General features: G+C 42.9%; 1 protein-coding gene across 1 annotated transcript; it reads left to right on the forward strand.

The window, feature by feature from the left end:
- The first annotated feature begins 178 nt into the window (after positions 1-178).
- PTGER4 (prostaglandin E receptor 4) lies at positions 179-10,745 on the forward strand. Its single transcript, XM_008921616.3, has 2 exons — positions 179-1,131; positions 8,582-10,745. Exons 1-2 carry the CDS (start codon positions 301-303, stop codon positions 9,173-9,175), a joined length of 1,425 nt encoding a protein of 474 aa, XP_008919864.1. The 5' UTR covers positions 179-300; the 3' UTR covers positions 9,176-10,745.
- Positions 10,746-12,760: the final 2,015 nt, after the last annotated feature.

Genomic DNA, 12,760 nt, shown 5'->3' on the forward strand with positions numbered 1-12,760 from the left:
TCGGGACCCGATCCCCGATCCCCCTCCGGGCTGGGCGCGGAGCTGCGGCAGGAACAGGCAGCCACGACTCCCCCGGCTGCGTTCGGTGGCTGCCGGACGGTACCCCTCTTCGGCCCCTTTTTAGGACTTTTTTTTCTTTCTTTCCTTAACTGAAACACGCCACTTTTTTTTTTTTTAAACTTCTTGCTCATTTGAATTTTTACTTTCTCACTAAACAACCCCCGTCCCCTCCTTCCTCGTCCTTTCCTTTTCGGAGCCGACCGTGCCGTCTCTGGACTCGCCGCCTGCAGTGTGAGCATCATGTCATTCGACTCCACCATCATGTCACCTGCGAACGGCTCCGCCAACGGGACCGCCAGCGGGGCCGAGGGCGGGAAGCCCCCCACCATCCCCACCGTCATGTTCATCTTCGGCGTGGTGGGCAACCTCATAGCCATCGTGGTGCTCTGCAAGTCCAGGAAGGAGCAGAAGGAGACCACTTTCTACACGCTGGTCTGTGGGCTGGCTGTCACCGATCTCTTGGGGACCTGCCTGGTGAGTCCAGTCACGATTGCCACTTACCTGCAGAACCGCTGGCCAGGAGGACCTGCTCTGTGTGAGTACAGCTCCTTCATCCTCCTCTTCTTTGGACTCTCTGGCCTCAGCATTATCTGTGCCATGTCTATAGAGAGATACCTGGCCATTAACCATGCCTATTTCTACAACCATTACGTGGACAAGAAGCTGGCAGGGCTCACACTCTTTGCCATCTACGCTTCCAACGTGCTGTTCTGCGCCCTCCCCAGCATGGGGCTCGGCAAATCTACCATGCAGTACCCTTACACTTGGTGTTTCATAGACTGGCGAACAAAGGAGGCCACCCATGCAGCATATTCCTACATGTATGCAGGCTTCAGCTCCTTTCTGATCATGGTGACTGTGATCTGCAACATCCTGGTGTGCGTGGCCCTCATTCGCATGCACCGCCAGTTCATGAGACGCACGTCCCTGGGGACAGACACCACCTCCAGCCGTTTATCTGACTTTCGCAGACGCCGGAGCTTCCGTCGGATGGCCGGAGCAGAGATCCAGATGGTCATTCTGCTTATTGCCACTTCCCTGGTGGTGGTGATCTGCTCCATTCCTCTGGTGGTGAGTAACATCATGCAGCCTTACTTCTGTTCCATCAAACAGATGCAAAGTCTTTTTTCCTTCTAGTCTGTGCTTGTAGGACAGATTCCTATTTAGCCAGTGTCACAAAGGGTTATAATAACTCAAAGACTGTTAACATGTGCGCGATGAGAGAAAGTTGAGTAGATTTATATTTACACAAAAAGAAACATGCTTATCCTAAGTCCTGGACTCCTTTGGTTGGTTAAAATAGAGTGCCAAAAATTCTCAATGATTGTTCTGCTGTTCAACTGGAATTCACATAGCAAAAATCCTAGTGAGAGCTAAAGGCATTTTAAAGTTCACCTGCAAAATTAATTTGTGATGAGTGAGGTTTGGGTCTGGCCTGCATTTCTAGATGTTTGGTGTGTTTCAAATTTGCGCATACTGCTGCTGAACAGGAAAGTATATGCTGTACAGCGATCCTTGATGTGCAGAGGGAAGACAGGGTTGTGTTCACCTAGCACCAGCAACGTTCAGAGTGCCTGACAACCAAAACCTGAGCTAAGCTTCCCTTCCTCAGGGAGTCGTGCATGATCTCTGAGGTAGATCCCACACAGACATCCCTCCAGGAGCTCCCCACACAGTGGGAGGAGTAAACTCATTGGAACCACCTGTTGGAGTATTGCTCAGTTAAAAGAGTGTGGAGGAATCTGGCCCACATAAACTTCGAGATCATACTGAAATGTCAAATAACATTACCACTAACCATTTGCTAATTTTCTGAAAAGGCTGATATAATTAGTGTCATTAAATCGAACACTCGGAATCCACATTTTTCTGTTCCTCCACCTTATCTCCAAGAAAGACAAACCCAAATGAAACCCACCAGCTGGAGGCTCAGTTCTTGTTTGGCAGGCACCATAATAAAGCTTGGCAAACCTCTGTCCTCCTCTGGCTCAGAGACATTAAACAACTAGCTGTCTTGCCTTATTTGCCATGTTCCAAAACACAGTAGGGACCCATGCAGTGGTTGTCAGACAGAAGGGTGTTTTGGGAAGGATTGTTTTAAGGTGGTTTATCATCAGTAGGGTGATCCCTCTGTCACAGAGGGGGTACAATGTATGTCAAATACAGCTGGCCAGCTGGGGATGCAAAACAGTGTAAGAAAGTTTAGAGAAGGGCATGTGAACAGGACTCAGCTGTCAGGGAGTCCGTCCCCCTCGGCTCAGAGGAGCTGTAATCACAAGGGTTGGGCCAGTTTTGCCACATTACTAACATAAAGAGGAGCTAGTGAAGTGTAGCTGTGCTGGAGCACCAGTGCCCCGGCTGCCAGCTCCTGTTCTTCGGCGTTGTCACTTTGCCGAGGCATGACCGAGCACAGTGCCTATGTGCTCCTTGCTTGACATCTGAAGGAGGTCGAGAGGTGCTGCCGCAGCTGCAAACAGGGTGTCCCTGGGAGGAGCACACGCGTTAGACAGCCTGCCCCGCAGTCCAGCTCCAGAAACTGCGGGAGTGAGCTGACTGGCTGCAGGGGGATGCATCAGGTGGCCGAAACACCGACAGTAGCGAGGGGTGACTACTTAATTTGATTAACTTAGCATGAAAACAGCTACTTCACAAAAGGAACGATACTGCATTTTCAAGAGGTGCTGGTAAATGCAGGGAATAGGTTCTGTGAATTAAATACAGTGTTGTAACAGGATAGATAGACTTCAGCAGTTTCAGAAAAAAGCCAAACTTTATCCTGTGGCAAAGCAGCTAGAGGAAGGCTGAGGAGACTGGATGTGAAATGGAAAATGAAATTGTTTATATCCATTTGGACCTAGGCAGTCTATCACATAAACCTAAAAAAAAGGGGGAAAAATCAAGAGGTAGGGGTTACCAGAAAGGGAACTGGATCGTTGAGAGTTAAAATTAATGAACCTGGATGGGGCAATAGGTTTATTATTTAAACGGTAGCTACTGAAAAACTTGCATATAGCAGAAGTATGTGAAGGTGCAGGTGATAAAGGTGTGTAGTTCTCCCAGACCTTGATTTCACTTCTTACAAAGGCACAGCGTTACCTTGGGAGTGTTCACATAAGTTAGATTTTCCCTGCTAAACCAGCACATATTTTCTATATCTGAAATGAGGTAAGAGACTCTAATGTCACTTAAATGTATGACTAAAAATAAAAGGAACCTTTCTCTAAAAAAAACTCAACTAAATAACCACATAGATACACATCATCAAAGTGTCCAGTGTGGTTAAATTTCTTCATTGTTAAGTAGATTTTTTAAGTCATTTGCCTCCCTCTGTGGGAATAAGCCACAGCCACATGTGCTTCTTTGTGCCATGATGTACTGCCATGCATGACACTGTGTTAAGCCCTCTGGGTATATGTACACTGAGGTTAAGAATGGGGAAACTCTAAGAAGTGACACTTTTATGCTATAAATCCCGGGAACGAGCCACTAGCAGAAATATGTAAATTACTAAGATATAGACTTACATTTTCATGACTCAGAGGAGTTTTAGAAAGTCCTCACTGACTGAGAGGCTCACCTATAACAGGTCAGCCTGGCAGTCATCAAGACTATACAGATGGTGAAGTGGTGGTGCCAGCATGATTCAGACACACAGAGCGGGCTCAGAGGGTGCTTTGTGACTGAAGTTTTCTGGGGAGCTGACTTCCTGCTGATGATTTCAGCTGAATAAACCACCAGTTAAGTCAGAGCAAAGCAACTGCTGAAAGAGACACATAAACCTCTAACATTTTAGAATGAACATTTTCACAAGACAATAAGATAGCAGATACTTATGGTTTGACAAAAAAAAAAAACCTCAGGTCTTGAAATATTAAATAGCCTTGAAATAACTGAGTCACAGAGAACAGCAGTTTTTAATAATGAAATGCTTCAGCACATAGTTCACAAGTAGGGTTGTTTAGTGTTTTAGTGACTTACTCATAAAATCAGCAAAATTTTACAGTAACAAGTGCTGTAACAAGATCATGGGGGATTATGTAAAATGATGCATGAATTTGACAGAACTGGGAGCTGATCAAATTTATCAGAGAAGTTAAATGAAAAAAATTGTGAAAGGAAACTTCTGATATAACATAGTGTGTCCTCAGTGTGCAGAAAGCAGTCTGAAAGACACAAATCTGACAGTTGTTTAAAAATTAAATAAGAAAAATTCATAGCTTTTGGGCTGACTCTTATCTCCACACTGGTTATGTCATCTCTTAAAATATTTTGAGATTTTAGAAATTAGAATTGGACAGTGTAAAATGTAGGGAATAAGATATATTAGGAGGGATTTTGTCAAGGAGAGAGTAGCCTTTTAAAGAACACTAAACTCTTTCAAAAGTAAATAGGCACACACTACTCAAAGTCTGTAATTCTGTCCAGCAGTTTGTCAAATACTCTTAAAATTTTTAAGTGCGAGGTCTTTTTCTCATCCTGACCACTGAACATTGTTGTTAAATTGTGATGAAAAATAAAATGTAATGTTTCAGGGTGTACATCTTGTTGATTGCCTGAAATAATCAGGAGTTTCTAACTTGATGTTTAATTGAACTAAAAGTGGATTTTCTTTTGGCTTGGCTGCTTTCAACTTTTTAATATCAGGCACTGTCTGCAGTGTCAGACTGCAAGGTGTCAGACATTATTTTTTAGTAGTGGAGTATCCACCAAGCAGACACTAAGCCCTTGAAGGGCAAAGGTTATTGGCTTATGGAGCTGAAAAACTTGTTCCTGCTTACTGCCATATACGTTTTTTAAATTTATCTTATCAGCATGTGGGGAGATTTTGAGGGCAGGTAGGAGCTGTGAAGACAATTACTAGTGTGACTGTAACTATAAAAGTCACTTTATAATGCTTCATAGGATTAGAAATCATGAATTCCATCTGTAGTTAGTAAAAAAGAAAAGCACAAACAGCACGCAGAACTTTGATCCCACGAGTACCTATCATGAGCATAAACTCAACGTACCTTAGAGCTATGTGCTTCTTAATTGCAAACAAACTGCTCATACTTTTAATAAGATACATTGTCTGGATTCTACCGTTACAAAGCTAACACACAAAACTCGTTCTTTAGAGATCTGAATTGTTCTGGCTTCCTTCTTTCTTCAATTAGAATTTCAAATTGCACAAATTCAAGCATTGGATTAGATAACTTAGTGGATTCCACTTACTTGGCACTTGCTCAGCAGATGCAAGGCAGTATCTTTTATCATGTTACCTCCTGCAGCAGAGGACTTTTAGCTGAAACAGGGTACCTTGCTTGCTGTTCTTTTATATGATACGTTAGTAAATGTTGTTTCACCAATAAGTGAAGAAGGATAGAACTGACATTCCAACACAGATAAATTTCTACCTTATTGTGCTTAAGATGTAACCCCAGCCACAGGTCTGAATTGATACATGTATATGACATTCTGGGGAGCTTCTAATAAGATCTATGGGACCTTTGTGGGAAGTAGAAACAGTTTTGTACAGTCAGAATTTCCACTGAATAGGTCCACTCTATGAATGTTTAACCTATACATGCTGTGTATCAGTCAAAAGGAAATAAAGCATGCAGAGATAGCATAAAGCAAACTGCACTGTACCACCAGCAATAGTCCTTTTCAGCCACAGAACCACCACTTGAAGACATTTTCGCCTTTCCACAAAGTCTGCCAGGTAGAGAGAGAAAGGTGGAACAGGTACCTTGGTTTCACGTGCTGCTTATCAAAAGAACAATCCGACTATTAAATCACTGACGTGTAACTATAGCTGCAAGTTAAAAAAAAAAAAATAAAAAATCACGTCTCCGAGTTGAACTGTGTATTACCTCTGTTCTCTTCAAAGTGTGCCTTCTGGTTGTCTGACCCGGGTGGGTTTGTCAGCGGACATCCCTCCCTGCGCACGTCTCCTGTCCCCAGCCGTGGCTGCGTGGGGCTGTGTGAGCTGCTGGCAGGGAGGGTCCCCGCCGTGGGGCACGCACCTGCCCTGTGCTCAGCGCCTCAAATACACACGGACCGCCGGCATCCACAGGATGCGGGGTGCCTCCGCCTGCACGAGGGGTCTGCGGTGCGGGGCAGGGAAAGGGGCGTTTGGGGAAGCACTGAGATGTAGATGCAGGTTGGATGCCCCCCCATCCCCCCGGGGACACCCGGCCTGGGCGCGATTATATATGTGACCTGCATATAGTTGTATGTTATAAATACATATATATACATGCACTTTATACATCCATATAATACATATTAGGTATATATTTTATATATACACACACACGTATACTGCACATCCATATACAGTCCCCTCGGGCGGGGCAGCGGTGCCACCTCGCGGTGAGCCCGGGAACGGCACCGCCCGGCCCGCGGCGGGACGGGACCCCCTCCATCCCTAATTATGGACTTTTTTAAGGAATCATCAACGAATAACAGCGAAACTGCAGGTATTTAAAAATCCCGGCTACTGGAGAGGCTCGCCTTCTCTTAGCCATGGAACCACATAGCGACACAACATCGCAAAGGACGCTATTTATTTTAGAAGAATTTATTTCTAAGCTATTTATTTTAAAAGAATTTATTTATAAACCATTTATTCGTTGTTTATTTATAACATAAGTAGCGAAAATTATTTATAAAACAAGTAGGTTAAATTTAAATGTGTATAAATACATTTATTTATAAAATAAATGGTTGAAAAAAGAAAAATATTAAAAATAATAGGAAAGTGCTTAATAAAAGGGAAAAAAAGCCGTAAAAATAAGTTCATTATGCATAGGAATACTCTTTGAAGTACCTGAATGGCACATTTGGCTTAAGAGAGAAATAAGGTCAGGAAATTAGTTGTCAGAAAGACATCTGCTGTGTTAGAAATCATAAAAAGTAATGAGAACTGGGATCACTATACTGCTGTTTAAATTCAAGATTTTCCCATATTTTGAATTCACTAGTTTACCCATCATCCTAGAGAAAAGTGCTGAGAAAGAAAATACAGTCAACCATCAATTTGACAGACTGTTTGAGAGAGGCTGTATGCACAGGGCTTCCACAGAGGGACGTTGTGTTATTCTAAACATACTTCATTGATAGCTTTGGAGCACACTCCGTCTCTGCATCTCTGAATCCTGACAAGGCTGAATGCCACCACATTGCCCTCTTCCAGGAAGATTTCTCAAGTATTGTGAAATTTTTCATCAGACTTGGATGGCTTCACATGCAGGACTTCTAATAAAAATTACCCAAGAAGGCTGTCCTAGTTTGGCTTATTTATTTTAATGCTTGCTTGCTTCCTTGTCTGTAACCTCCTAGCTAGGCAAGACTTGATTCATTTCAGGAGTAAAGGATGAGATTCTAAAACCTCATCATTTTGCTATTGGATTTTTATTGTATCAGATAAAAATATAATTATTTATTTTGACTTACCTTAGGGAATCTGAAGAAAATAGAATCTTCACTATTCACTTTTCAGTGGCTTTCCTAGGCCTTCCTGTAATTGGACATTGCACAGTTTTGCTAAAATGGAGAACAGCTATTAGAGACTGATCAACATAACCAACTCCTGTGATGCCATTCTCCTTAGTGACACTAGAAAGATGATATCCAAGAAACTGAACTGTGCCAAACTCATAGTACCATTTACAAAAGTGGCTTCCAAACAAGGAAAGGGACCAGTTGAAGAAGCAGCTAGATGAATAAGCTGAAGAAGACATTTCTGCGTAGAAGAAAGGATCCTTTAGTTTAAATTTTGTGCATGATAAACTAAAATTGCTAATTAAATAGTCACTTCACACAGCAACTTCAACGTCTTAAATTCTTGACCTCTTCTTCAGTATGTTTGTAGGTAAAACCAAAATGCTGGCTTGTGTAGGAGAACTTTTCTTTTTCTTCCCTCCCTTCTTTTTTTACATTTCTATTTTTCCAAACCATGCTGCAGCAAGCGAACATTTCAGGTTATATAAACAATTCCAGTAAGGACAGGTGCCAGGAAAATGCATTTCTAAACTCGGGAATCAACAACTCTGGCCTTGTTTCCAGAGTCTTGTGTACTTGGATTATCATCTGTGCTTGAGTTCATTTCTAAGTGATTATTAGGCCTTTGCTAGAGGAACCAATCAGGTCTCCCCAGTCAGTTACCTCGTTGCAGGCAGCATAAGACTCAGGGTGTACCAAGGAGGCAGGATACAAGTCTACATCTTTGTTCATGGGAATTTTTAGAAACATCAGCCAAAAGCTGGAGGTTCAGGGATTAATTATGAGGCAAAAAAAGAGAAAAATCCAGTCCTTTCCTACATGTAACATAGGTGGCCAATTCTCATCTGTCTGATTTTTTTTTGCTATTTCGAAAAATGAACTCAGGGCCGCCAGTCAGATATGCCTGACCTTGCCAGCCTCTTCTTCTGTCATAGCTTGCAGCAGCAAATGTAGATCTCTGCTTTGAAATGTAAACTTTACTTTCTTGATGCAATTGTGTAACTGTCTTCCTTTTCCCTCATGTCCTGGGTAGGTCCGTGTCTTCGTGAACCAGCTGTACCAGCCGGCACCAGTGAAGGATGTCAGGCAAAACCCTGACCTGCAAGCCATCCGCATCGCCTCAGTGAACCCCATTTTGGACCCATGGGTCTACATCCTCCTCCGCAAGACTGTGCTCAGCAAAGCCATTGAGAAGATCAAGTGCCTCTTCTGCCGCATTGGAGGGGCTCGGAGGCAGCGCTCAGGGGGCAACTTCAACTGCGTGGATGGGCGCAGGACCTCCTCTGCCATGTCAAGTCAGTCACCCTCATTCATCTCCCGTGAGCTGAGGGAGATCAGCAGCACCTCCCAAACACTGCTCTACCCCCCGGAGTTAAGTGAAAGCAGCATCGGGGGCCACGTGCTGCTCCCAGGTCCCAGCGCCAGCTTGGCCCAGTCCGACACCACATCTGTAAGGACACTGCGCAGCTCCGAGACCTCGGACTCCTCACAGGGACAGGACTCCGAGAGTGTCCTCCTGGTGAATGAAATCAAGTCTGGTGGCGGGGCCAGCTCCACATCCAAAAGTGGCCCTCTCCAGGTCACCTTCCCCACAGAGACATTGAATTTATCAGAAAAGTGCATCTAGATTGCCATGAAAGGCATCAACCCTGGGGATACTTCCTGGTACATTGGAAAAACTGGTGCAATAGATAGGTGTTCTGCCTATTCATGGGAAGAGGGGTTCAGCTGTGCTTCAAAGGGCTATTTTTCTCTTGCTGTGTGATGGGTACATTTCTTTTAGACTACTGAGGACTGTGTGGAACAGACATTGCACTTGGGCCCTGCCATCAGAAATGGTACAGTGCAGGTCTGCTGGGACTGGAAACATAAATGGTCTGGTCTTGTTGTGAGACACAGGAGAGCTACAGGGCCTCTGGAAATAAAAAGACCCACCACTTGCTTTTTTCTTTTCTTTTTTCCTTTTCCAAGTCTAGTGGAACTGTGTTTTCTCTCCCCATGGTTGCTCAGCTATCAAGAGTTTAAGCTTCTGGTACTAGAGCTGAATGTCAGGCAGCTGCTAGGAACTGGACATAGCTACTCTGAGAGCTGCCTGGGGTAGGATTTTATTTTAAAGTGTCTCACTAAAGCATGAAAATGTGAATTTTTATCATTGTATATATATCAGGATTGAAAATATTTAAAAGTCTATTCTTCTCTATGAGAAGGTTTGTTATTAATACAAGGTATATAGAAACAATTGCCAGCCTTCTCTTCCCTCAGTATTTCCTGCTGATAAGACATTCTTGGATTAGATTTGTTGTCCATGCTAGATTCACAGCTGATGATGTAAATTATCTAGCTGAGAATACATAAGCACTTTCTGAGTGAAATGGGAATATATGCATTTTTAAGAGAGAAAAAGAAAACACATCCTTTCAGTTAAGAATATTAGTTTTCAGTATATGTATATACTAAAAAAACCAAATTTTATTTATATTCTGAGAATGTTTCTCTGTATAACACGTGCGCGCCTCTCCGAGTACTTTGGCTCCCAGTCTGCACACTTTGGGCACACACTTAACAACGCCCATCAGAGTAGTCCCTCTCTTGCCAGGGAGACTCCCTACATGTAAAGCTAAGGACATATAGAAATGCTTTCAATATCAGGGCCCAAAACTTTCAACTCCTGGTTAATAGTCATAATATTCACTTTAGTTAAAGCATCACTGATGTAATAAAGGTATTTTTTCATAACATTTATCATTTTACTTTAAATAGTGAATAGAATTTTATGACTGTGTAATCTGATACTCCATCAAATAAATGTACAAAACCATGGAAGCAGAATCTTCATTTAAAGTATAGATTATATAGAACTATATCTTGGTCTTGAACACCTTGAAAAGCATTTGTTGCTAGAGTTTTTATGGCAAACACATCACCAAAACCAGCTGTTAACCACTGACAAAAAGAAGTTTTGTGTTTTATGTTGTAAGGGTTAGATCTTGTTCCAGAAACACTGTGTATCAAAATAATTCTGTACAGATATCTGGAGGATGTTTTGTCAAATACTAAGCATGTTATGCTGCTTAAAGTGTTTTCATGTGAATGCTATATTGTAATGAAAATCTTGAGCCTTATGTTGATATGTTTAAGCAGTTGTACTGACCAAAGTAATTTTGGGGATCACAATTAAATGGAAATGTTCTGCTTGATCTCAGATGTTTACATGAGTCTGCCATTCAGTGCCAAGTCCTCACCTTAACAAGCCTCCCATCTTGGAATGCTCTGTGCTCAGTTACTGCCAAAACATACTTTGTCCTGTAAGTTTCCAAAACACCACAGCATGATCACCATCAGCAAGAGGTAGCCATCTTCAGAAATGTTCCCAAGAACACTGATATAGAGCCATGAAAAATCTTTAAGTAAGCAAACAAAGAAAGACATCGTCCTTTACCGGGGGAGCAGATGAGCTTATTTGCCTTCAGAAAGTGAAGTTAAATCGCTACACAAATATTTGCAGCAAAAGCCAGTTTTCCACCAGTTAAGCTGGAGAACAGATTACCCAAGTTCCTACTGCAGTTACAGATAAAGATCTGCCTCAATCTTTGCAATTAAACCACTTAACTATGGTCTGTTGCTTACTAGTTACCAACAAATAGAATAGACTCGCCATACTTCCCAAGACAGGAAATAGCACCTGGCAGACCAGGAAGGTGGGACTGCTACCTGCAGCTAACACCACATGTACCAATATGGGACCACACCTTTGCAGCTGGCCCAAAGCAGCACACCAGTGTTATTGGTACTGTATGCAATGACAGAATTAAATCTACAGTGTATAATTAGTTTTTAAATAAGCAAGGGTTTATTATTTTTATTTTTTTTAATTATTTCATTAGTGTGATTTTATTATTCTTTATCATCATTACTGATGAGAAATACATGTGGTGTGAAAAGAGCTTCAGGGAAACGTAGACCATCTGAAGCAGCTGACCTTCTAACTTCCCTCAGCAAACATATATGATAACCCTGAGGTGTTCCTCCTGCCCACAGCATTCTGGGTGTGTCAAGTAGTGGACTGGATTCGCAGAACACATCATCAACACAAATCCATGATTCCCAACCAGCCCACAGATTACAAAGTCTCCTGAGCAATACTAGAATTGCCACAGCTCCATGGCAGTGCACAAAGGCAAAATGGGAGCACCTCGGCTGCCAGTGCAAACACAGATGGCTGTTCAGGAGCAGTCCGGCTAAAGGACTGGGCAAGCATGCCTTTTTTTAGGGTGACAAGAATATTACACCTCTCTCACCTCACCCACAGTCCGCTCAGGTTTAGCACCTTCCTTCAATGCTGACCACAAACACATTGCTGAATTATATTTCTCAGTCTCCCTGAGCACAGCAAGTCTCATAAAATAAAGCTTCAAGTTTGTAGAGTATAATTTGCCAAATGGAGGTTATTTTCGTCCAAGGTATTATGAGTAGTTTCCACATATTCAAAAGGGCTTCCCTTCTCACACACAGTTGCTCCCCTACATTCCCAACCCCCAGAGATCCATATTCCCTCAGAATGGCCTTTCACATCTGCATCCACCTTCACCACTCTGTGTTCACAGAAAATGCACTGATTTACCATTCAAAATCTCCTCATACCAAACTTGTATCTGACTCCACCCTGCTAGTCCTGTGACTGGCACACCCCCTCCCTCACTTCCAGCAGCCTGTCCTGCCCACACATCCCAACCACTTCACCAAACCTTTTCCATTCAGAGGCATTGCTAGACCTCTTGACCCTGCTACCACGCCCCAAGCCCCAGCCCTAACTCAATTTAAGCCCCTGTTTTGTGGCATAGCTTGGAGGATCCTCCCACTACAGGTAGGATGAGAGCCAGAATCTGTACAAGACAGTGGTTTCTGTGACAATCTGTGCATTAATTTGAATCTTTGATCACTAAGTTAGCCTTATGAATGATTTAGGGTGTAGGATATACTGTGAGAGGACTTGGACTCTAAGGGTGGGCTCCAGGATCCTGCTTTAAATCAAGCATATACATTCCTGCAGTCTGCAAGACCAGCACTACCTGACTCAAACTGGCACTACAGGCGCAGTGCCAGTGCACTAACAAGATCAATGTAATCTGCCATCTCCAAATGGCACCAGCCAGCATCCTAAACAGAGAAGCTTTTGAAAGTTTTTAGTTCTGCTCCTTGACAAAACAACAAA

The sequence above is a fragment of the Manacus vitellinus genome, unplaced genomic scaffold (genome assembly GCF_001715985.3).
Source record: "Manacus vitellinus isolate BGI_N305 unplaced genomic scaffold, ASM171598v3 scaffold_18_pilon, whole genome shotgun sequence".
In the NCBI taxonomy this organism is placed as follows: domain Eukaryota; kingdom Metazoa; phylum Chordata; class Aves; order Passeriformes; family Pipridae; genus Manacus; species Manacus vitellinus.

Bases quoted from the DNA above. Each gene is read 5' to 3' on its own strand.
- PTGER4 (XM_008921616.3), top strand. From the start codon at position 301: ATGTCATTCGACTCCACCATCATGTCACCTGCGAACGGCTCCGCCAAC. The intron at 1,132-8,581 runs GTGAGTAACATC...TGTCCTGGGTAG, and splicing joins TCTGCTCCATTCCTCTGGTG to GTCCGTGTCTTCGTGAACCA.